This window comes from Larus michahellis, chromosome 9 (genome assembly GCF_964199755.1).
Source record: "Larus michahellis chromosome 9, bLarMic1.1, whole genome shotgun sequence".
Lineage (NCBI taxonomy): Eukaryota > Metazoa > Chordata > Aves > Charadriiformes > Laridae > Larus > Larus michahellis.
This window is the reverse complement of record NC_133904.1, coordinates 37,708,242-37,729,771: the sequence shown is the minus strand read 5'-3', so window position 1 is coordinate 37,729,771 and position 21,530 is coordinate 37,708,242. Positions and strand designations below refer to the sequence as shown.

Genomic DNA, 21,530 nt, shown 5'->3' with positions numbered 1-21,530 from the left:
AGTAAATACAGGTTAATAAATGGATAGTTTGCAAGTACGTTCAAAGTAAAAACACTGTCTAGTTTTTCAAAGTGTCCAGATACATATGGATAAGACTACTTGCATGCAAATTTTTAATTGCATGTTCTAATGGGCACTTGTATCTCATAAGTATCGGCAAAATATTTCATAAATTGGTTCTGTACCTGCATAAATCCATCTATTAAATATACGACTGAATTTGGATCTGCTTTTCCACTGAAAGATGCCCTACATGTGTTGAACAAAGGGTTGTCACCTGAACAGTTTTGATTATTATGGTAACTTCAAAATTACCATTTTAGGTGTCTGAATCAGTGCAACACAAAAATATTGTTAATTTACAAATTTATTGTCACTTTCTCAGGTTACAGAAGTGAATTTGAACAACATGTTGTGCCCTGCCGTCTCAGATCCCTTTTATGGGCGCTGGTATCGAATCTGGGCATCGGGACATCAGACTGTCATGACCATGACCCATGGGAAGCTCGTAATCCTACTGTTTTACAGTGCTGTCCCCATCTTTAAATGTAGCATGGACTTGCTTAGACTCCCGTCTAAGAAAATAGACTGAAATTTCTCCCCGTGGAGTAGTACGTACAGGAAGCAGAGATACTTATACTGGAAAACAAAGAGGAGGGACGAGAGGACAATGTGTTTTATACTTCTCCCCAGTTTATTGCCTCAAAAACACCTCTATAATCAAGTGAGGTTTTTTTTAACTGCTGTTTCTCACTGCCTATTGCCAATGGCAAAATTAGTGGCCTTATTCTGGGAAAGGTTCGTATTTTATACATTTTTTTGTGTAATTACAGTAGAATCCTGCTAAGCCACTGTTTAACATTAGGCCAGGATCTGTCCCCATTCCAGCAGAGAGAGTGGCAGTGCTACCTCGTTTTGACTTATTTTCCGTTAAATATAAGTCACTTATGTCATAGGGTAGGAAATAAACCTGAATTACAACACTCCACTGATGTGAGCAGAACACATCTTGAAGTGCATTGTCCTGGCTTAACTCTGAGCACTTGAATGTTGCAAAACAGTCACAGTGAAACGATGTACACTTAATCTCCCAGTCCTAAGTGCAAAACAAGGAGCTTCTACTGTATTTTCTTTAAGCTGGTTGAAAATGTTGGGGAACAAGAACTCATTCAAAAAGATTTTCTTTTTTTTTTTTTTTTTTTTAAATTAACTACTTAGTTTCTATGCTGCTGTGGATTAATATCTCTCTGGCTGTGTCCCATCAGATCTTGGTGCTTCGGAGATGCTTTTATTTGAGTGAGCGGAAAAAGACCATGTTGAAATAATTTCGAAAGCCCGTGTTACGTACAAGCTCTGATATTTCATCCGCTGTTCTGACCTGACTTTGAACAGAAGGTTTTTTTCGCTTAGCTTAGACTGGAGAGGGAGTGGAGATACAGTCCAGTGTAAACATCAGCGTTTTCTTTTTTCACTTACTAGTTTTTGAAACATTCCTCCTCTGTGTTCTACGCTGATCCTCACTCAGCAGAGCGGTTAGTGGAGAAACAAAATGGAACTGTTGTCTCTCTACAGCTCTCATACATATTCTGTGCACTGATTTTACAATGCAGGTATAAAAAGGCACGTCAAATCAGCGCAGGCCTCTGCTGAACAGAAAGTGTTCCAGTTTACTAGTATGACTAAATCTTCCTGTCAACACGTCTTTTGGGGAACGGGATGTAGACGGGCAGAATGATAAACAGTAAACTGTGTGTACCTGTGAAAATTTTCGAGGCTAGAGGAGAAACTGTTGGGCAGAAAGACGGGAAATCTTGAGTGCGTTCCTCCAGACAGTTAATTGTGAGTCTGTTATGCAGACTGTTTTGTTTCAGGGCTGAAGGAATTTTGTTGTACAAAAGTTTGTTGCAATTTATAGATTCATTGCATTGTCAAAGCTGTGACTTGTAAGATTAAACAAAACATCATACCTCCTCCAGCTGGATCACCTGAAGATATATTCTGAAGTTAAGGTACAGTCATTATACCTCAAGAAGGAAAAGTAAGAATGCAAGTGGTTGATTTTTTTTTTTTGTTTTCCCCTTAAAAATTTTCATTGGAGAGGGAGCAAATGGCTACTTCAAATATTTTCACTCCATATGATTAAAAAAAAAAAAGTACCCCTCTGTCAGAAATATGTTGTCCCACATTCTAATTTACAAAGTGGTTTCTGGCTTGCTTCCATGCCTTGCTCTGTGTGTGTGTGTGTATATATAATATACTGTACTCTCCCAGCTTGACAACATGCGACATAGACCTAAACTATTTGTCAAACGTGTATAGCTAGTCTTAGTTATACGGGCTGTAGGGCTCCTTGTGGTTTGAATCAGAATTCAACTGGAGCAAGTGAAGCACCTGCTGATCAGATCGCCCAGCCCGTAGAGTCACTGTCAGCTGTTGATCCTGCAAATGTCTCCGTCCGTCGTGGATCTCATCGAGGGGTCTCGCTGCCGCCTCAGTAAAGCCGGGCAGATGGTGCTTAAGTGTTTGCAGAGTGGGGCCTGAGGAGAGAACGTACCAATGGCCTGAATCCATCTGCGGACACCACTTCCTTACCTGCTGAAGGGATACGACTTCTTGCTGTTTATTTCAGCAGATTCAGTATTGTGTTATAAAATACAGCATGTTGCTGGGAGACGCTAAGATGTGCGGTGCTGGAGGTTAAAGCATAACCCCTAGTAACATACTTCATCTCCTGTGAAGAGCTGAATGAGATATACAGCGATTCTTCCCTCCCCCTTGTTAGTGCCAAGTGTATCATGGTTCATTTATTTACTTAAGAATTTGGCCAAATGCCTTACGTTGGAGTCAATCCTGTTTAGAAGGAATGTTTGGTATTATGATAGAGTGATTTTAGCCAAATTTTGCAAATGTTTTTTCGCATTATTATTTGCTTAACTTTACATATTTTATTTTTTTGAAGAATCTTTCCTGTTTCTTTATTTTTTCCATCAGAATATTGTAGTTACTGGAAAAATTTCTGAGTTATGTGAAAGTAGCAATGTGAAAGTAGCAGCTGCTTTTTTTTTTTTTTTTTTTTAAATACTATAACATTTCCTATCTATAGTCATATGCTTCAGGGTATTCTAAACAAGTATAAACCAGCTGCTGTTTGCCACCACTGCCTGCCTCTGCTCCATGCAGACAGCAGTGCTTACATCAGCTCAGGTGTCTGGCTCAGTGCAGGTGCTTTGCTTGGAATGCAAAATTTGTGAGCTTCCGACTGACTTAAAATTCAGTAGAAGGAATGGTGCTGTTAATACAGCTAACACACCAGGGACGTCCCTGGGGCAATCTGGATGAAAGGATTCTTGGTGGTGTTGTTCCACTTGCACCATTGACTCCGACAGCAGAGCCACTGGGATTGCTCCTGCCTCCCCTTCCACCCCCTGCCACGGGCGTCTGTTCCTGTCACTGGGCTGTGACTCACGCTTTTCTCTTACGCTGGTCCAGCTCTTTTGAGGCACACTATAAAATTCTAATTTCCCAACATGCATTATGCTGACAGAACTGCTCATCAGTGCCAATGGGACACTCGGATTCCCCTTCCAAACCTTACCAGTGCAGGTGCTGGAGCTTGTTGAACTCGTTTATACCAATTAAAGTTGCTAAAACGGATAAAGGAACATGGTAATTCAGCAAAAGCTGGAGAAGTAAACCAGCTGCTACACTCAATAAGGATTTTAGAAATGTTGGAGCTGCCCTAAGAGTCAAATGGTGCAACTGGAGTCAGGTGGGAGGGAAGGCTGTGGAGCCTTCGCTGCTTTTTGAAGGTAAGCTGTTGCTGCTTTGCTTGTTGTACAATATTGATGAAGCTGGCTGTGTTAAAATAGAATCATTTAGGTTGGAAAAGACCCTTCAGATCATCGAGCCCGTTAACCTAACACTGCCAAGCTACCACTAAACCATGTCTGTAAGTGCCACACCTACACATCTTTTAAATACCTCCAGGGATGGTGATTCCACAACTTCCCTGGGCAGCCTGTTCCAATAATTGGTGACCCTTTCAGTGAAGAAATTCTTCCTAATATCCAATCTAATCCTCCCCTGGTGCCACTTGAGGCTGTTTCCTCTTGTCCTATCACTTGTTACTTGGGAGAAGAGACCAACCCCCACCTGGCTACAGCCTCCTCTCAGGGAGTTGTAGAGAGCGAGGTCTCCCCTCAGCCTCCTTCTCTCCAGGCTGAACACCCCCAGCTCCCTCAGCTGCTCACAAGACTCCTGCTCCAGACCCCTCACCCGCTCCGTCACCCTTCTCTGGACCCACTCCAGCACCTCGATGTTTTTTTTGTCGTGAGAGGCCCAGAAGTTAAATTACTCTGTACCTCCCCTCACCCCTTTTTGAAGGCTTTTTAAACTTAGTATTTAATTTTGGTTTATGTTGTGGTGCCGCAAGACCCTGTATCAGCATAGCTGAGCCACAAGCTTCTCGGAAGGTAAAGAACAGGTCAGAATGGGAGCAGAAAGGGAATGAACTTCCGAAGCTAATGTCATGGAACTTCACATCCTTTGTTCCTCAGCTGCCCCCGGTATCTGTTTGGAATATGCATCAGACAGAGCTTGTTCAGGATAGTGGTTTGAAGGGGAAGGCAGAATACTTAATCTCCATAGGGGTTAGTTATTCTTTTCCCTGACAGCGGCTGATTTTCTTTTCCCTGAATGGTTTATTAGGCTGTTATGCTATACGGATGATTTCCTTAGTTGCTTTTATGCTTATTTATGCTGAAAATTTAAGAGCAAAACTATACTGCTATTCTTGAATGCTAATTGGCGTTCTCTGCTGTGGCATTATGCATGCAATCTATGTCAAGATAACTTGAAGCTGTTGCCCAGTAGCTGGTGGTGAGATTTTACAACTGAAAGGGCAGTTCTGGTCCTCCCTGGTCAAATGTTCCGCAGGCTTTTGTGGCAGTACTAGCAGTCAGGGAACCATTGGCAATGGCTACGGGACAGAGCAGGAGGGGGACCGGAGCGCTAGGGAGACTGTTCCTTTCTGCAGTAGCTGAAGGTGACTGTAAGGTCTCACCCTGAAGTGGACTCCTTTGCTGTGCAGGAGCAAGTCGGGCACAATACCAGGAAAAACTCTTGCACAGTGCCCATGCCTGGACTTCGGAGAGAGGTTGGGGTGTATTAAGGTGTCTGAACAGAGCCCGCTACTCACCTTATTTTCACTACCGTAGACACTACAAACAAAAGAAACAAGGAGCAGTGACAGTGATTGCTCTTTCTGCTGGTGACTAAGTTTGCTTCCAATTGTACGCATAAGCGAGGCATTATTAACTGCAGTAAAGTTGGTCACTGAGGGGTTTGTTTATGCAGCCCGCCAAAGCAGCGAATCGAGCTAGTCAAATTTCTGCACCCACTGTAACACGTGGGGCTTGAGCCTGTGAGCACTGAGTGTTGTGCCAAGGCTTCGGCTGCCCACCAGGGCTACCTGTCAAGGCTTCAGACGCTGGATGCAGTGCTTGGGCTGTAGCTGTTTAACTTCCTCCCATTTAAGCACCAAAGAAGAATCTGCATCGTTTCTTTTGAAGGGTGACAATTAACAGCTCTTGGTGATGCTCGTATCAATCAATGAAAAGCCCCCGTCTGTGAACACCTACGCTTGGTTTTGGTTCAGCTCCTTCGGGCTTGAGGAACGCTGGTCATACACAACAGCTCCTGTGCTTAAGCAGACGCTGCCTTGCTGACGCTGGGGCCGTGCAAAGCCAGGCCATTTCCATACCTTACAGAGTACCTCATTGGAGAGCCATCCATCTCTTTCTGGCCACAATCAGGGGTTTGATATTTCTGTGTATTTGATATCATCTTGTAAAGCCCGATTGTATTTTCCTTTTGGAAATGGCTATTTGCAACCGTGAAATTACTGTACTTTTATGTCCTAAGTCTTGCATCTAAACCACAGGCATTTGTTTTCTCTGCATCTATAGGTAATGGAAACTACGGATGTGCTGCTTTTCTCTGTTGCAGTTGTTTCACTAGAGACGGATTCTTAGGAATTAAATTGGTCCTACTGGTTAACAAAGCTCTGAAAAGGCCAGAACCCAGCAAGAGGGCATATGTCAGCCCTTCTGTTTGGAGGCGAAGGGTTTCTACAGGCAGACAGGTCAATTTTGATGTTTTCATTTTTACAGTGACAAGACTCATAACAAATCTGTTGATTTCTGTGATCTTGTACTCAAAGTGATAGTGCTGTAAATCTGTCTTGCAGCTTTTAGCGTAACTTAGTCAAAGCCAAGCTGTTTTTTAAATGACTTTATTTTTCTTCGGGGTCAATTTTGTACTTTTTTTTTAAATTATTTCACATTTACGGAGTCATTATCTCCACGCTGCAGAGGAGGCAGCAGGCAGAACGCGAGCCGCCCCACACCGCCACCCCCCCCAAGCCGTGCTGGGCGCTGGAGCGGCTGGGGGGGGGCTGCAGCACCAAGGGCTTTGGAAACCCGCAGCTCCAGTTCCCAGCCCTCTGCTTCAAGCCCAGAGTGGTTTGGCAAGGATGGACCTGGAGAGGCTCAGCTGCCACCTATGCTTAGTTCTGAATAATTTGTACGAGTGTTATAAATTTTGTAAACTTTTTAATGTGCTAAAACTTGGTTATGAGGTAACATTTCCAAATAAGGGGTAATTTGTGTACTTGTTTTTGTATTTTGGTCCGATGTTTTTTTTCATTGCTGTGCCCTAAGTCCAGATCACTGGGCAAATAGTTGTTAAACCTTTGAATTAAAACAAATAAATACATTTCAATGGATATGGTACAGTTTTGTTATCATTCTAATTAAAACCCAGTACATCTCAGACAAGCAGGTACTTCATTGTGTAAGGTTCCTGGCAGAAGAACATTCTGGATATGCCCAACCTGTAGGATTATATATGCATTTTATATATGTTTTAAGTTTTCATGTGACTGGAGAACCAATTCTCTTAAACAGCATAAAGACTGCTAGAACAACTTAAGTAGAAATCTAGTATGGAGTGCTTTACGGAAAGCAGAGATGAAGTAGGCAATTCACTTTTCAAGCACTGCTAATTATCCTCTGCATCTCTGAAGAGCTCTAATTGTAAGTCTGCCTTTCATTGTTTAATACCAACACGTATGTAAGAAGCAGCAAGTTTCCACCTCTGAAACTTCCTTAATATTCAGTGCCATTTTGCTGGTTTGGTTTATAGCGTGATAACGACATCGCTGGCTAAAGTAGCAAGAAAAGTGGGAAACTTTTGGCAGGAAGTTTTTAACTAGCTATACAGCTCAATGGACTGTGAGTTTTAGGTAAGTGTTACCCAATTCACACTAGTGATACCAAAGCTGTGAAATACTAAAACAATGGAAGCTATTTACTCCAGCAAGTTTTCCATCAGAGGTGGGGTTTTTTTTAAAAAAAAAATCTTCTAAATCAAGGCTTCAAAGCAAGTGGAGTAATGGCTGCATCAATCTTCAACATCTAAAGGTTACATAGATTTTATTGGTTTGTTTTCAAAGACTTTGCAGCTACAGACAGGAGATCTATTAATATTGAATTAGTCCAAGGCAACCAAAACCATGTCTAAAATCAGATCTGAATTTCAGGGAGATGTTAGCAATTTCTTGCTTTGCCTGAGGAATTACCTGCAGAGGAAATATGCTGCCTTTAACTCAGACTCGGTAGAAAATGTCCGTGCACCAAGAATTTGGCTCACGGAATGAAGTTCTCCAAGTCAGTTTTACCTGATGGGTCCTTTGTTTTGTCATCAGCTGGATCGTGGCTTTGTAGCCTCACAGGAACACACTCCTCCCCTTCTGGAACAAGGCACCTCTTTGGTGGCAGCCCTAGCTCGCCGAACCACGCTGAGGTTTGGGAGCTCTGCTGCCGTCCACAGTCACTGCTACTGACGATTAAGGCTGTTAATGACCTAAAGGTTCTGGTGCGCTCTTCTCACTGGATCTGCTCGAGTAAAACAACTTAAAAATGGCCCCACTGTGTTAAGACTAAAAGCTTTTGGGGAAGGGGAGAAGACTTCTTCCCTGGCCCTCCATTCTTCACAGGAACCTCGTTGCTCAGTGCAAACTCTACACAATTTTTTTTTTTCCCCATAAAATGTGGTCAACGCGACAGTCTACACATTAGGTAGACATGACCTGCAAGATAAAGAAATCCCTCACGGCCAAGCAAGCCTACATATTCTTTAAAAATCACACCTGCCACCATAAGAGCAATATGAAGCAAATGTATTGAAATTATTTTAGATGATACTTCAAGATATTCTTTGCTACACATTTTGCCACATTCGTCTGTTGAATGATGTTGCTCCAAGTAGTGCAGGCAACGCGTTGGTTACACCAGTCTAACTGGTTCTGCAACACAGTTTTGCTTCAAGAGGTTGAAACAACTTCCCCCTCTCAGACAGTAAGGAGGCCAAGCCCAGACAAAATCCCATGTCTAAAGTTAGACATAAAAAGCACAAAACTGAACTGATAACCGGTATAAATATCGATAATTATACTGATATAAGCAGTGGCGCAGCTGATGTAACTGATAGAAATGCTGGTTTAACTCGGGGAGTTTAGTGACCTGCTCCTGCTCTAGCCGGCGAGCTGCAGGCGCCCGCCCACAGGCTGTTCCCGCAAAGGGAAGGAGTTCAATCACAGGAAAATATCCCGAAACACATCGTTAGTCTTTAACATTGACACGAACTGCAAATGCTTAAATTAAAATTGACCAAGCCGCACAATTAAGGAGAGAAACATAAAAAGAAATGGTGATTCTTTTTCCTTATTTTATTGGGTAAATGATTTAAAAGGTAATAACAATAGTGTTAAAACTACTACAATATCTTTCCACAGCCATATCTCACAGACCCACAGGTAACCTTCTAGATAATTTTTTTTTTTTTGCTTTTTCCTCATTTTTCACTTTTTAAGCCGTACTTATATTAAAATGCCCATTTCAACAGTTTCTTCACACTAATAGCAATTAAATGTGGAAGGAAGGAGGATCTAGTTAGAAAGGAAGGGGGTTGGGGTCATCTGTGATATTATTGTACTCAATCAAGTTACTAAGGAAGGAAGGAGAAGAGAGGCCTCACAAGCTACTCCAGGTAGCTCCAAGCCCCTTCTGTGTCACCATTGCATTGAAGATAACGCAAAATGCTGGTGAACAATTTAAAGTAATTTTTTTTGTAACATATAAAACACTAAAATAACTTAGAAACTAGATCCAAATATCTTGAAAAGAATCAACTTTGATATACAAAAACAGTCATAAGTTGTTACAAAAGTTTCAAACAAAAGTTTGTTTTCTCAGTGCGTTTATGTACCAGCGCAATTACTGGGTCCAGAGCAAAGAAAGAGGTTTTTATTTTTTATTTTTTCTTTAACAGTAATAAAAAACAAGGAAAACATATCTTTGTATATAAAGAATCATTGCTGGTCTTAAGAATAAATGTAACCAGAAACCCTTAAATCTGAGAGGCACACTTTGGGTTTCTCTTTTTTTTTTTTTTTTTAACTTTTTTCTTTTTTTTTTTTTAAACATAAAAGGAAAGTCACCAGTTCATTTAAATGGAGAAGATATTCAGACTCCCCAAATAAACTTAATTCAATTAACATCACTAGCAAAAATCAGTTAGAAACTGTACAAAAATAAAAAAGTTAACACATTTAATCCTGCAGGGGTTTTGTAAGGACTGGAAGGCAGGCTTTAGGAGCAGCATTTGGGCATGGCTGGAGGCTTCTTTGGTTCGATCTAACACACATAAGAGATGTCACCTACTCCAGACAACAATTTTAAAAACCCGCACATTTGAAGACAAGTAAAGAGGTCCGTATACAAACGCCAGGGTGTGCAAATGGGTTTGACCGCCTTGATTTGCTAGTGTCTCTGAGGTCAGCACTGCGGCGTGCCCCCCGCGCGCTGGGCAGCGGGGCTGGGGCGGCGGAGTGGGTGCTACAGCGGGCTAGGCAGAAGGAAGGCCACTCGAAGCGTGACTAATGGTTTCGTGTCAAGCCTACGGTTTTGTTGTCTAACTCAGTTTACAGAACAGGGGTTTTAGGAACATCGATCAAAAGAATTAAAAAAACCAAAAACCCCAACAATCTCTTTAAGGAATAAGGCAAACTGAGTAGTGCTCATAAAAAAATTAGCATTCCAACTTAAAAAAACCAGTGAAATAAGCTACTTGGCTGTACCTTAACTTCTTATAAAGTACCCCAAATTAAAGAAAAAGTGTCCAAGCCCAGCAATATATCTAAAAGGGTACTACACAACTACCAGGGAATGACATTTGTGAACGCAACTGCTGATCAGCTTTAAGCAAACAGACCTATTCTGTCCCAGCGCGTCACAGTGAACTGCACGTTCTCTACATAGAAACCCACAAGAACACAGAAACGATCCATAGCGTTTTCAGCACTCGCGTGCTGAGGAGGTAGGTGCCCTGGAAACACTGTAGATAGATTGATTATTCCAATCTTTTAAAAAAAATAGCATACAATCTGATTGACCACAGACTCTGTAACAGTTTTTTAATTAGTGATACAAAACTCTGGTCCAGAAGGGTCTGGCATTAGCTCATTTCAAAAGCACACCTTTACAGTTTGTATAACACCCTTTTAACTATATTTTTAAGCAATAGCTACTAAGAGATAGACGAAAATGCATTGTGCATTATGCTGTATACAAAAAGGAGACAAAACTATCCTTTTCCCCCCCAAGCCATGGTGGGAAGTATTGCTGACCTTGTCCTTAAAAACCTGCAGGATTGTTTATTCATCAGTATATCATTATTACACTGGTAAGAAATTCTGTATAACATCTGCATATATCGAAGATTTTTTAAAAAATCTGATATGATTTTAGATCCGCATGACCAGTCACGTGACCTGCTTGAGGTTGATTAGCACCTTTCAATACATATATATTTTTATATATAATAGATCTTTTTAAAAAACTTCTAACAATGAGCTCATACAGAAGCATGAGCGTGCTGTAACGAGATGACAGATAAAGATGGGGTTGGATGACTTTTTTTTTTTTGCAGCAGAATGAATCAGTTTGTGCTCAGTTTCCCTATAAGGGCAAGAAAAAAAACCCAACACAACTCTATCAGGTAGCCACTTGTTCGCGATTTCCACTTGAAGACTAAGCCATTCAAAAGTGTTCCCCAAGTAGAAACAAGACAACAGTATCATCCAAAATAGCCTCTGTATAAACATCTATTAATTTTTGCAGCTTCTGGCTGGCATCTCTTGGCTCCTGAAGTTTCAGGTCCTCTGCTTATAAATTAAGGCATCACAACTGAAAATGTCAATATTTGGACATCAAATGCTGTGGATGAAGGAATACCAAAGACCTTCTACAAGAACCTCCATAGAAATTAAATGGCAAAGCTAACCTCACGTAAGGGACGAGCATAATTTATCCATATCTGGTTTTGAAACCCTATTAAAACATTTTTACAGTTAGTCTGGTTTTTTTTTTAAACAACTGAATTTTAATTGGTTTTATCTGTTTGAATTTTATATATCTCTATATTTACAAACATTCATTATTGAAAATAACTGGAATTTCTGCTTACTGTGGTTTTCTCACTCGTATTAGGAAGGTCTTTTCTACACTAGATGGCATGTATTGTCCCCTAGAATCTGCACTGAACTACAACAGGTTTTAGTGGGAGTTCTGCAGGCACATGCGCAAGGAGCTGCCTCCTACCGTAGCCTGGGCTTGCAAATGTACCACGCATACCTTTTACTAAATCCTATTTTTACAGCGGGAAAAAGTTCCAACGGGTTTTCTTTCTTCGACCGTGTGGAGGGGTATCAGAATTATTACACAGTACTTACAGCTCTCAAGTACTATTCCTGCAATAGATGAAAACATGTAACATTATGGCATACTTGTCCTGTGCTTTCACAACAGTCTTTTTTTGCTTTTTTAAACAATAGTTAACTTTATCTAACTGTTCATGACTTGATAAAAACAAGTTCGAAAGCAGAAGAAAGAACAAAACAGGGATTTTTCTTTTCCAAAATAGGTTTGCTATAAAAAAAAAACAAAACTCACTTTAAAAAAATCCCCAAAAACCTGACGCCAGAGCAGACTCAATATGGTTTGCTAGAATGTCTGGCATATTTGCTATATTTTTTCTATGAATTTTATATATAAGCATATAGTTATGTCATAGTCAAAGGCACTAAAATCTAAATCCATTTTCTTCCTAATATGACATCTGCTACTCACCAACCTGTTTTTAAAAACAAATGTCACTCCTAATTTGAGATCCTCAGAAAGGCATCCTCTCATTACAAATGCATTATTATGACTGGTCTTGCCGGGGCTGGACTGCCCTCGATTCCCAGCACAGAACGGGAGACAAAGGTATCTGGTAGCCTACTGGATTACGTCATGCCCAATCAATTAGACCACTTGATTCTGAAAATGCTGCCATGTCGACATCACCTCTCATTGTACGTGTAATTGCTTCTCTTCAGCCAAAACAGCATTTGGATGTCAGCCGTGACATGCTGGCTGTATGTGCTGGAGCTGAAGATCATGTATACAGCTACATGAAATCTTTCCTGTGGGGGTGAGATATTGTACACACAACATTATTAAGAACGTTATGAAAATGCAATTCATTGTCTAGTATAATACCTGAATCCGATATGTTTCATTCCCTGGCACACCTATTAATGCAAATGCCACGAATGCCTTTTTGCTAAGCAAAGCATCCCTAACTGTAATCCTTAAACTCTTCCTTCCATCCACAGTCACAGAAAGCCTTGATTGATATAATTCAATGTTAATGAAGTAGAAATTTAAAATTTCATAAAAAACCCAAGGGCTATATATGCTGCAAAAAAATCTGCAGTGACTCAATAATAAAAAAAGTATGGGATCTTTGTAGTAATGCAGTTTTCCCTCCCGTTGCCACGATGAGCCTACCCAACTAAGAAGCCTCAACATGGCAACGGAAACTATCATCATAAAATGGTACAGTAATAGAGATAGCTAGACCAAGAAGGGGCAGGGTCTCCGGGGAAGAGGTCTGCAGAGAGGTCCAGTGACTGGTCATGCGGCTCAGTGTCAGGAATAATGGTTGTATGGTGGAAGGGGGTGCCCAATACCATTTTGGAAGTGATGATGCTGACGATGGGCAAGGTACTCTGTGTAGCTCATCGTCATCTTCTCACTACGGTACCTAGAAAAGAACAAAGCAGCACATTCAAAAACTGTTAGCAGGAAGCTGTAAGCGGCACTAAAAGTACTGCACTAGTGGTGTGTTTAATGATAACAGCTCTGTACTTGTGATGACTAACTTCATTTGCACAAGGGCAGGGAGGGAACCACCATGGTTGTCAGGGTCATTCTTGACTCACATGATGTAAGTACTTAGGAAAAATATTTTAAGAAAACAGAAATGTTAAAAATTGTTGCCAACTATGTTGCTCAAAGTAGAGGGAATAGAAAGTCATGATGATTTTTGAGAATGTCCCACGTCTTCAGCCAATTCTCTACATAAAACCTAGGAGAAAAGCTGTAAACAAGCACTACAGATTTTTGGGCTGTTTTTAAACAATCAGTATCAATTGTCTGCCAAATTCTGCTTTTAAAATAACCCCAGCTACATTAAACGGAGTTTTGTTATTTTTAGACTAGAACCATAGAATATCTCAAGTTGGAAGAGACTCAAGAATCATCGAGTCCAACTCCCCACTCCTTGCAGGACTACCTAAAACTCAACCATGTGACTAAGTGCATCCTCCAGATGCGCCTTGAACTCCAAAAGGCTTGGTGCCCTGAGCACTTCCCTGGGGAGCCTGTTCCAGTGACTGGCCACCCTCTCAGTGAAGAACCTTTTCCTAATGTCCAATCTGAACTTCCCCGATGCAGCTTCATTCCACTTCCTCATGTCCTACTGCTGGTCACCAGAGAGAGGAGATCAGCACCTACCCCTCCACTGCCCTGCTTGAGGAAGGTGTAGACTTCCTCAAGGAGGAAGGTGATGAGGTCACCTCTCAGCCTTCTCTTCTGCAAGCTGAACAAAACAAGTGACGTCAGCCACTCCTTTTAAGTCTTGCCCTCGAGGCCCTTCACCATCATGGTCACCTTCTTCTGTAGCCACTCTCATAGTTTGATGTCCTTCTTGTATTGAGGCGCCCAAAACTGCACACAGCACTCAAGGTGGGGCCGCACCTGTGCAGTGTCGCGTGGGACAATCACCTCCCTCGACCAGCTAGCTATGCTGTGCTTGATGCACCCCAGGACACGGCTGGGCCCTTTGGCTGCCAGGGCACACTGTTGACTCGTACTCAACTTGCCATCGACCCAGACCCCCAGATCTCTTTCTGCAGGGTTGTTCTCCAGGTTCTTGTCCCCCAGTTTGTAAGTGTAACCAGGATTACCCTGTCCCAGGTGGAGAATCCTGCACGTGCTCTTGTTAAATTTCTTACAGTTGGTGATTGCACAGCTAATGGGCAATCAAAGTCTATCCAGATCTCTCTGCAAGGCCTCTCTACCCTCCAGGGAGTCCGCAGCTCCTCCTACTTTAGTATCGTCAGCAAGCTTAATGTACATTTGACTCCTGCATCCAGGTCATTTACAAAAACGTTAAAGAGCACTAAAACTGAGCCCTGGAGGACCTCACTGCTGACTGGCCGCCAGCCTGAGGTAACTCCATTTACTAAAACTCTTTGAGCCCGACCTGCTGGCCAATTGCTCACACAACGTATTACGGACTTGTCTAGCTGTGTGCTGGACATTTCTTCCAGAAGGTTACTGTGAGAGACAGTATCAAAAGCTTTGCTAAAATCAAGAAAACCCACATCTACTGCCTTCCCTTGGTCAACTAGATCAGTGACCTTGGCACAAAAGGAAATTAAGTTGGCTAAGCTGGACTTTCCCCTTGTGAACCTGTGCTGACTATCATCAATGACTGTGTTGTCTCTCAAGTGTTTTGCAATAGCTCCTAGAATAACCCACTCCATAAAGTTACCAGGCACTGAAGGGAGACTGACAGGCCTGTCATTACCAGGGTCTTCCTTCTTACCCTTCTTGAAAAATGGGACAACATTTGCCAGCTTCCAGTCGCCTGGGACCTCTCTAGACTCTCAAGACCATTGAAAAATAATGGAGAGAGGTCCCACAATTACATCCGCCAGCTGTATGTAACTAAAAGCAGAATCCAGGCCCTGACAACAAATATTTTGGATGTACTTGCATCAGTATTGATAACAAGGAACATATTGCCACATTTACACTTATCTACAGAAGTGTAAAATCTACGCAAAACCAACACTGTTCTGTATTTCCACAAATTTCACTAAGAGAGACCTTGCATACGGGATCTGACAGATGAGATTTGGTGACTCCAGCTACCGTCATCTAAGATATTGCCACCTCTCCTTTCTATCATATTTTTCTTCTGGAGTTGCTCTGGTTGTTCTCTCCTCTCTTAGGTCTGAAAAAACCCACGACAGATGGCCCAACCACTTGCACTTACAACTCAACACAAAAGTTTAAACTACTGTGGAGCTGCCAACTGCAGCAATTAAGGTGGCAAACACATTTGCTTTTGTTGCCACTTTGCCAAAGGAACGGAGCAGAACATCTTGCACTTGCAGCTTTTTGCTTCCGTGGACACGCTCTCAGAGCACCAAAGGTGCCCACACTTCCTTGGTACAACAGTGTTTGTTAACCACGTATAACTGAACAAGCGGCCGCTGGTCCTTGCTGAGAGATTAGCTGCAGCTCCTCTGGAATTGATGTGAATGGTACGTGGCGCTCTGCACTTGACGAGTAAACTGGTCTGTGAATGAAATCCCCTGCCACTATGAAATTAAACCACAAGCTTGGCAGTTAATGAAGTTGGTTGTAAGTGGGTCAAAGCAGGCCAAAGGCAGCCTGACTACAGTCACATCTGCTCATTTAAACAGATGGAAGAGAAAATGCAGTTACTGCCTTTATGCATTCTAGACCCCTGGAATGGGTACGCTGCTTTCAGCTCCACTATTTTTTAGTTCTCTTCTTCAAAACACGGCCGGAACTACTGGGTATTGACTTGAAGTGAAGATAGTTCCAACTAGTTTTGGTCAGCTTAAAGCCTTCTTCACACACAAGGCAGTTACTTTAATTCAGAGACTTGAAAAAGAAGTCAAAAGCACTTACTCAACTCTTCCAATAGATATTTTACTGTATGACAAGAAGTTATTAAACTGAGGCTCTAAAAAAGGTGGTCTGATGCTGGGCAATGGTTACTATTTTAATACTACTGGTTATAACATGTCAGCAGAAGCTGAGTTTTTAAGCAAGTAGAACAGAGAGACAAAAAAAATATTTCTTCTGAACATTAAAAATTATGCTTTGTTTATTCCACTTATCAGGCCAGTGATTTTGCTAGCAGTTTGGATGTTTTGAACTTAAATAAACTGAACATGGGGGAGTTGGTGGTTTTTATTTTTGGGGGGTGGGGTGGTTTTTTTGTTTGTTTTGTTCTGTGCTCACATGCCATTGCTCCAAACAAAATCATACAGCTAGAAGAAAATGTGCGCTATATAGAATTTTTGTGTCTTGGAAATATATATTCCTTATTTACTGAGGTGTACAGAAATTGTCATGGAAGAACTATAGCGCTGTTACTCTTGCTCTCAGCTATCTCTGTACATTCTTTTTGAACAGAAGATGTGTGTACAGCAGAAATAAATTTAAAGGAGATTGGGGTTCTGCATGTGGAAATTTAGCTGGATTCTGTAAACCCTTCCTCCCTAATTTAACCTTCAGAATAGCATGTTTTCCTTAGTCACAGCTACTCTATAGTAATCAGGTTCCTACAAGAATTCAGAATTCTGAACAGCCATATAGTCACAAAGTCTTTATTCTTCATCCACAAGATCCCTGAACGAGTAATTCCTCTAATACTAAAATTTTTTTTAAGAAATGCTTTGCCTTCTATCTGGTCCAAGCTTAAACTGCTGGTAAGTAATAGCAAGATTCCTAGATGAAGATGACAAAAGAGGACGGTGAAAGGAACCAAAATCTCAGGTCTTTGTCCTATAAAAGTGCATAAACAATCAGGAGAATCCAAGTATTTTCAACTGTCTGAAATGAAAGTATTAGGGGCAGGGAAGTCAAGTCAGGTGCACCTAGCTGCACTAAGAAGGAAAGAATTTCCAAAGAAACCAGGACACAGGAACAGGAGTAATACAGACAACATTTTTAGAACTAATGCTGTGACCCTGTGGGTCCCTAATAGTTGATAAAAGACAGGAAGGATAACGGTTTTGAACAAAGGATTCTAACTTTGTTATTTGTATTTATAGTAAGTCAAGCGTGGCCTCCCTGAAGAGGATGAATAGTCGATACTTCCTTATGACATAAGATTTAAAACATTCTTATTTCTCCAAGCATGGAATAGATAACTAGAATTTAACAGTCATTTTTATACAGCAAGCTTATAAAAATATAGTTTTAGAGGCGTTCTTATACACATTTACTCCCCCACCCTTCACCATACAACTAAAATATTATGGGCAGAATATCTGCTGCTAATTCTAAAATATTTTGGCTCCCACCCACTAAGAACCCTCAAGAACACATTTTATTAAATTAGCAAAATCAAAATACGCTAGCGCGTGAGTGACAAAGTATGAAATAAAATACTAAATTCATGTCTTCATTTCTGAGAACACCCTGAAATACCCTGACACTGTTTAACTAGTCACTGACTGCCAAAGCAGCTCCCTAGTTTGCACACCTCACCTCCGTCAAGGTAAGGGACACTCCTTTACTCCACAGGAGATAAACCAGACCCAGCGCGTTCCTGGAGAACTGAACACATTACTGGTATCGAGGGGTCCACGACTTACAGCAGCAGACCCACAGCGTCCCATCTGCTCAATGCCAATTGTCAATGGCAAGTCATCCTCGTTACCAACAGCCCCTGAAGATCCATTACACTCCATGAACAAAAAAAAGAAGGAAAAAAAAAGCAAGAGCTAATACACTGCTAAGATTTTTCACATTTATGAAACAAAATACACAGGTACCCTGATATATATATATAAAGCTTGATACTTAACCACAGCCTTGTCTTTCTTGCTTAGTGCCACTAACCTCTATGCAAGGCACAGATATTCTCAAAAGTCCGTACTGCTGTTGTGAAAAGAAAGAAATTAATAACAGATAGAGGAAAGCTTACGATTAACATCTGAAATAAGCACTTAACAGGAATGAACACATCACAGTATTACAAGACCAGGACTTATGTGTAGTATCCCAAGATGCATACCTGGTTAGCTTTATTGTTTTCCTGAATTCATTAGTAATCGGAGCTTTGTAGCCTCCTTTCCTCAATAAGGAATCTATGGTTTGAATGTGGTCCCATCCTGTTGGATTTTACAATAGTAAAAATTAGTGAGAAATACAGCAATAAGAATAGATGTTACAAAAATACCAGAGTAAGTTGTGTTATTGACAATGAAAGCGCTCTGCTGAAGTTCCGTATAAAACATAGAACATTCTTCCCTACTTAAGAGCAGCAGAAGGAAATATGACATACAGGATTTCTTTACACACAAAGTTCACTTTACAAACAACATATATTTTAATCGTGTAGTTGAAATATTTTAAAAGTGGACCCACTATATCCAGATGTCCTAGATTGGGGGCGAGATACAAAATTAAATTTTTCTGAAACGTTCAGGTACGCTCAAGTATCACAATCACTTTATACATGATAAATGGATATGATGATATGAAAAATTAAATTTCTCTATAAAATGAAATTTAAAAGAATTATTAGTTGCCCATGTGCAAAGAACATCAGAGTTTAGACTTCTCCATAGATATCACTTAACTTTACAGTGAGACGTCTAATTTCAGAACTACTATACCATATTATATGTGTCTGGCTAATTAAAAAAAAAAGTGATGGATTGAAAATAACATTACTGTTCTCAGTAAAATCTTCATGCTGTTCAAAACTCCTATTCATTGATTTCAGAAAGACTAATACTTTAAGTAGCTGTTAAACATATTATTTCCAAAAGATGCAATTAGATTAGTCACATTTAAAAAAAAAATAAAATAAAAGAGTAGTTTTGGGTACATAAAAAAATACAAATGGGTAGTTTTGGGTACTTTAAAGAGTCAGATTGCAATGCATGGTCTGCTAAAACTATTTAGAAATTTAAACACAAACACTGCACCCCCCTGTTCCTGAATTTCAAAAAAGCTTGTTAAGTGATCACCAGAGGTCTTGACAAAACCCCACTTCTCTAAGTAGCCAACCTTAAGTCACAAAAGCAAAAAAAATTGTCTTGGAAAACCTCTAAACTTCTAAGTGACTATTTGGAAACAGAGTTATCAATTAAAGGTGATCCTCAGTAAAGGTTTCATCCTATTATTTATTAGACTAATTCAAATTTGAAAAGGCCAAAAAAAAAAGTAAAAAGCAGCAATGCAAAATGTAAGATTGAGACACACTGTCAAGTTTGGAAAAAAACCCATAGTGAGTAATCACAGTTAGCTGCTTAGCCCAAAAGATTACTATTCAACAAACTCTACTGTAGTTTTTTTAATTCACAAACTTAAGTCTGTGCCTCTACTGAAAGGGACTTCAACGTTATTTTGGACTTTCACAGTGAAAGCAATTCCCTTCCATCCACCAAAAATCCCAGGAAGAGTGTGTTTATAAAAGGCATCAAGTACTAGCAGAAAGTACCTAACTGGAAAAAAAAACCAACCAACAACTTGATTGTTGCAAATTTAGGCATAAATCAGCTGTTCGGATTAACTGACCAGACATCCCATCACTTAACAGAGCTTTTGCGTGTCACTAGTGTCACAGCATTAACAACTATATGAAAACTGACAGCCTTTAACAACTGTAAAGCCGGGTGACAGCACTGTACCACCCCTCCAACTACACTGCATTTACGACTTGTGCAAAAGACAGCTACAGTTTACTGAAACCCTATAAGGAGACCGATACAGGCACGTAATTGGCATTTTATATAAGAGTCTTCTTACAATTAAATATTGCTCCATCATCTGACATCAGTGCAAGGTCAAATATTGCATTTTAGATTTATATGTATGTTTAAATTCTTCACCAGATCATATGAAATAAAGTGCAACAATGACCTTGCTCCTTTGCAACCTCCGGTAAGTAGGTGGCGGTGCGTTTTGATCCTTTTTCATTGATGAATTCTATTCTAATGCCATGTACACCCACCTGCAAGAAACAGGGAGCTTAATTAGTACATTAAAAGAAAAAAGATACAAGAGATTTCTAACATGACAAAACCCCAAATGCGAACCTTTCAGTGCTTAATACCATTTTGCAAAGAGTTTGAAGAGGTGGTACTGCAGCGAACGCAATCTTGTTGAGAAGTGTTCACCTTGCAGCCTTCTAAGGGCTCAGTAGCAGCACAAATATGGTCCTCAGCTCCCACCACAGAGCTTCATTTCTGGGCTGAAGGAAAGCCAGCTGAGATGCAGAAGTCGTTCTGTCTCCGAGTCTACTGTCTCCCTCTGACACTGTCAGCAGTGTTGCTGCTGATAAAATCACCCGGCCACCAGACAGAATCTGCAGGCAACCAAACAGCTGGCAAATCTAATGATGCTTCAATTAAAAGCAGGAATTTTGTTCCAAGTAACAACTGAACAATGAAAGATTTGTCGCACTTCGAAGTCAAACCTGGAACCTTCAAAATTTCTGCTAATGTAGGATGAGGAAAAGGAGATATTCCAAAACATTCAGCTTCAAACTTCTATTTCCATACTACTAAGTACTCTACTGACAAAATGCCAGCATAGAAATCTAATTGTATTTATAAAACCTAATTATATTACTAATACCAAGGAGTCAGACCTATATAAAGTTGAACTGACAAAAAAAAATAAATTAAAAAAACACCATAAATTGAGGCTAGGCACCTTTCCAGGGCATCGTTTAAGCACCCCTGTTTTCAAGGTACAATAACTGTGTTGAGAGTACCTGCACTCGCATCGGGCATGCCAGAAAAGATATTCCATTGCCAGGAAGTTTTCAGTTGCTTTTGAGTTCTGTGCACAAACACAGAGCATTAGTAGACGGACATTTTTATTTTCATGCCCACAGAACTAAGATGTTATTGCCATTTAATTCCAAAGTTCCCAACATTCTATGTGGAAATGAATAGTTTATGTTTAAAAGGGTATCTTTTTGGTATGGCATTTGGTATGACATTTCTTTTTGGACACAAAATTAATTGAAAAATGCTGTAACAGTTTTTCCAGTGACAACCTATTTTACTGTAACTGCATGACAGTCAAAAAACAAATAATGAATATTTACAAAGCCCTACCACTTAACATATTTGCTTATATTAAGACTTTAATTATCTTTATAATCTTTATATACGATATAAGCATGGGGAAACGGGAGGAAGAGTCCCTCCTGTGGCTGGCCATGGCCTCAACAATTTTTCCCCATGAACCTAACATTTCTTAAATAGGAAAAATTGAGACTAACAAATTTAA

General features: G+C 40.5%; 2 protein-coding genes across 25 annotated transcripts in view; one reads left to right on the top strand and one right to left on the bottom strand.

Moving 5' to 3' along the window:
* TMEM164 (transmembrane protein 164) overlaps positions 1–6,774 on the top strand; it is a 43,234-nt gene extending 36,460 nt beyond the window's left edge. For both annotated transcript variants that reach the window (XM_074600972.1, XM_074600973.1), the window contains exon 7: positions 386–6,774. In XM_074600972.1, the coding sequence (XP_074457073.1) occupies positions 386–592 (207 nt within the window). In that variant the 3' untranslated portion in view covers positions 593–6,774. The remainder of the gene's footprint in view (positions 1–385) is intronic.
* A 1,670-nt stretch (positions 6,775–8,444) lies between these two features.
* The window catches only part of AMMECR1 (AMMECR nuclear protein 1), a 109,610-nt gene continuing 96,524 nt past the window's right edge, over positions 8,445–21,530 (bottom strand). For 2 of the 23 annotated variants that reach the window (XM_074600966.1, XM_074600971.1), the window contains 4 exons: positions 20,151–20,241; positions 18,295–18,391; positions 13,136–13,209; positions 8,486–12,586 (listed from right to left, as the gene is read on the bottom strand). In XM_074600966.1, coding sequence (XP_074457067.1) covers positions 12,519–12,586; positions 13,136–13,209; positions 18,295–18,391; positions 20,151–20,241 — 330 coding nt within the window. In that variant the 3' untranslated portion in view covers positions 8,486–12,518. Of the gene's footprint in view, positions 13,210–17,765; positions 18,392–20,036; positions 20,242–20,326; positions 20,623–21,530 lie in introns of those variants that run through there. The other 21 variants (XR_012589059.1, XR_012589060.1, XR_012589047.1 and 18 more) reach the window with 20 other exon arrangements.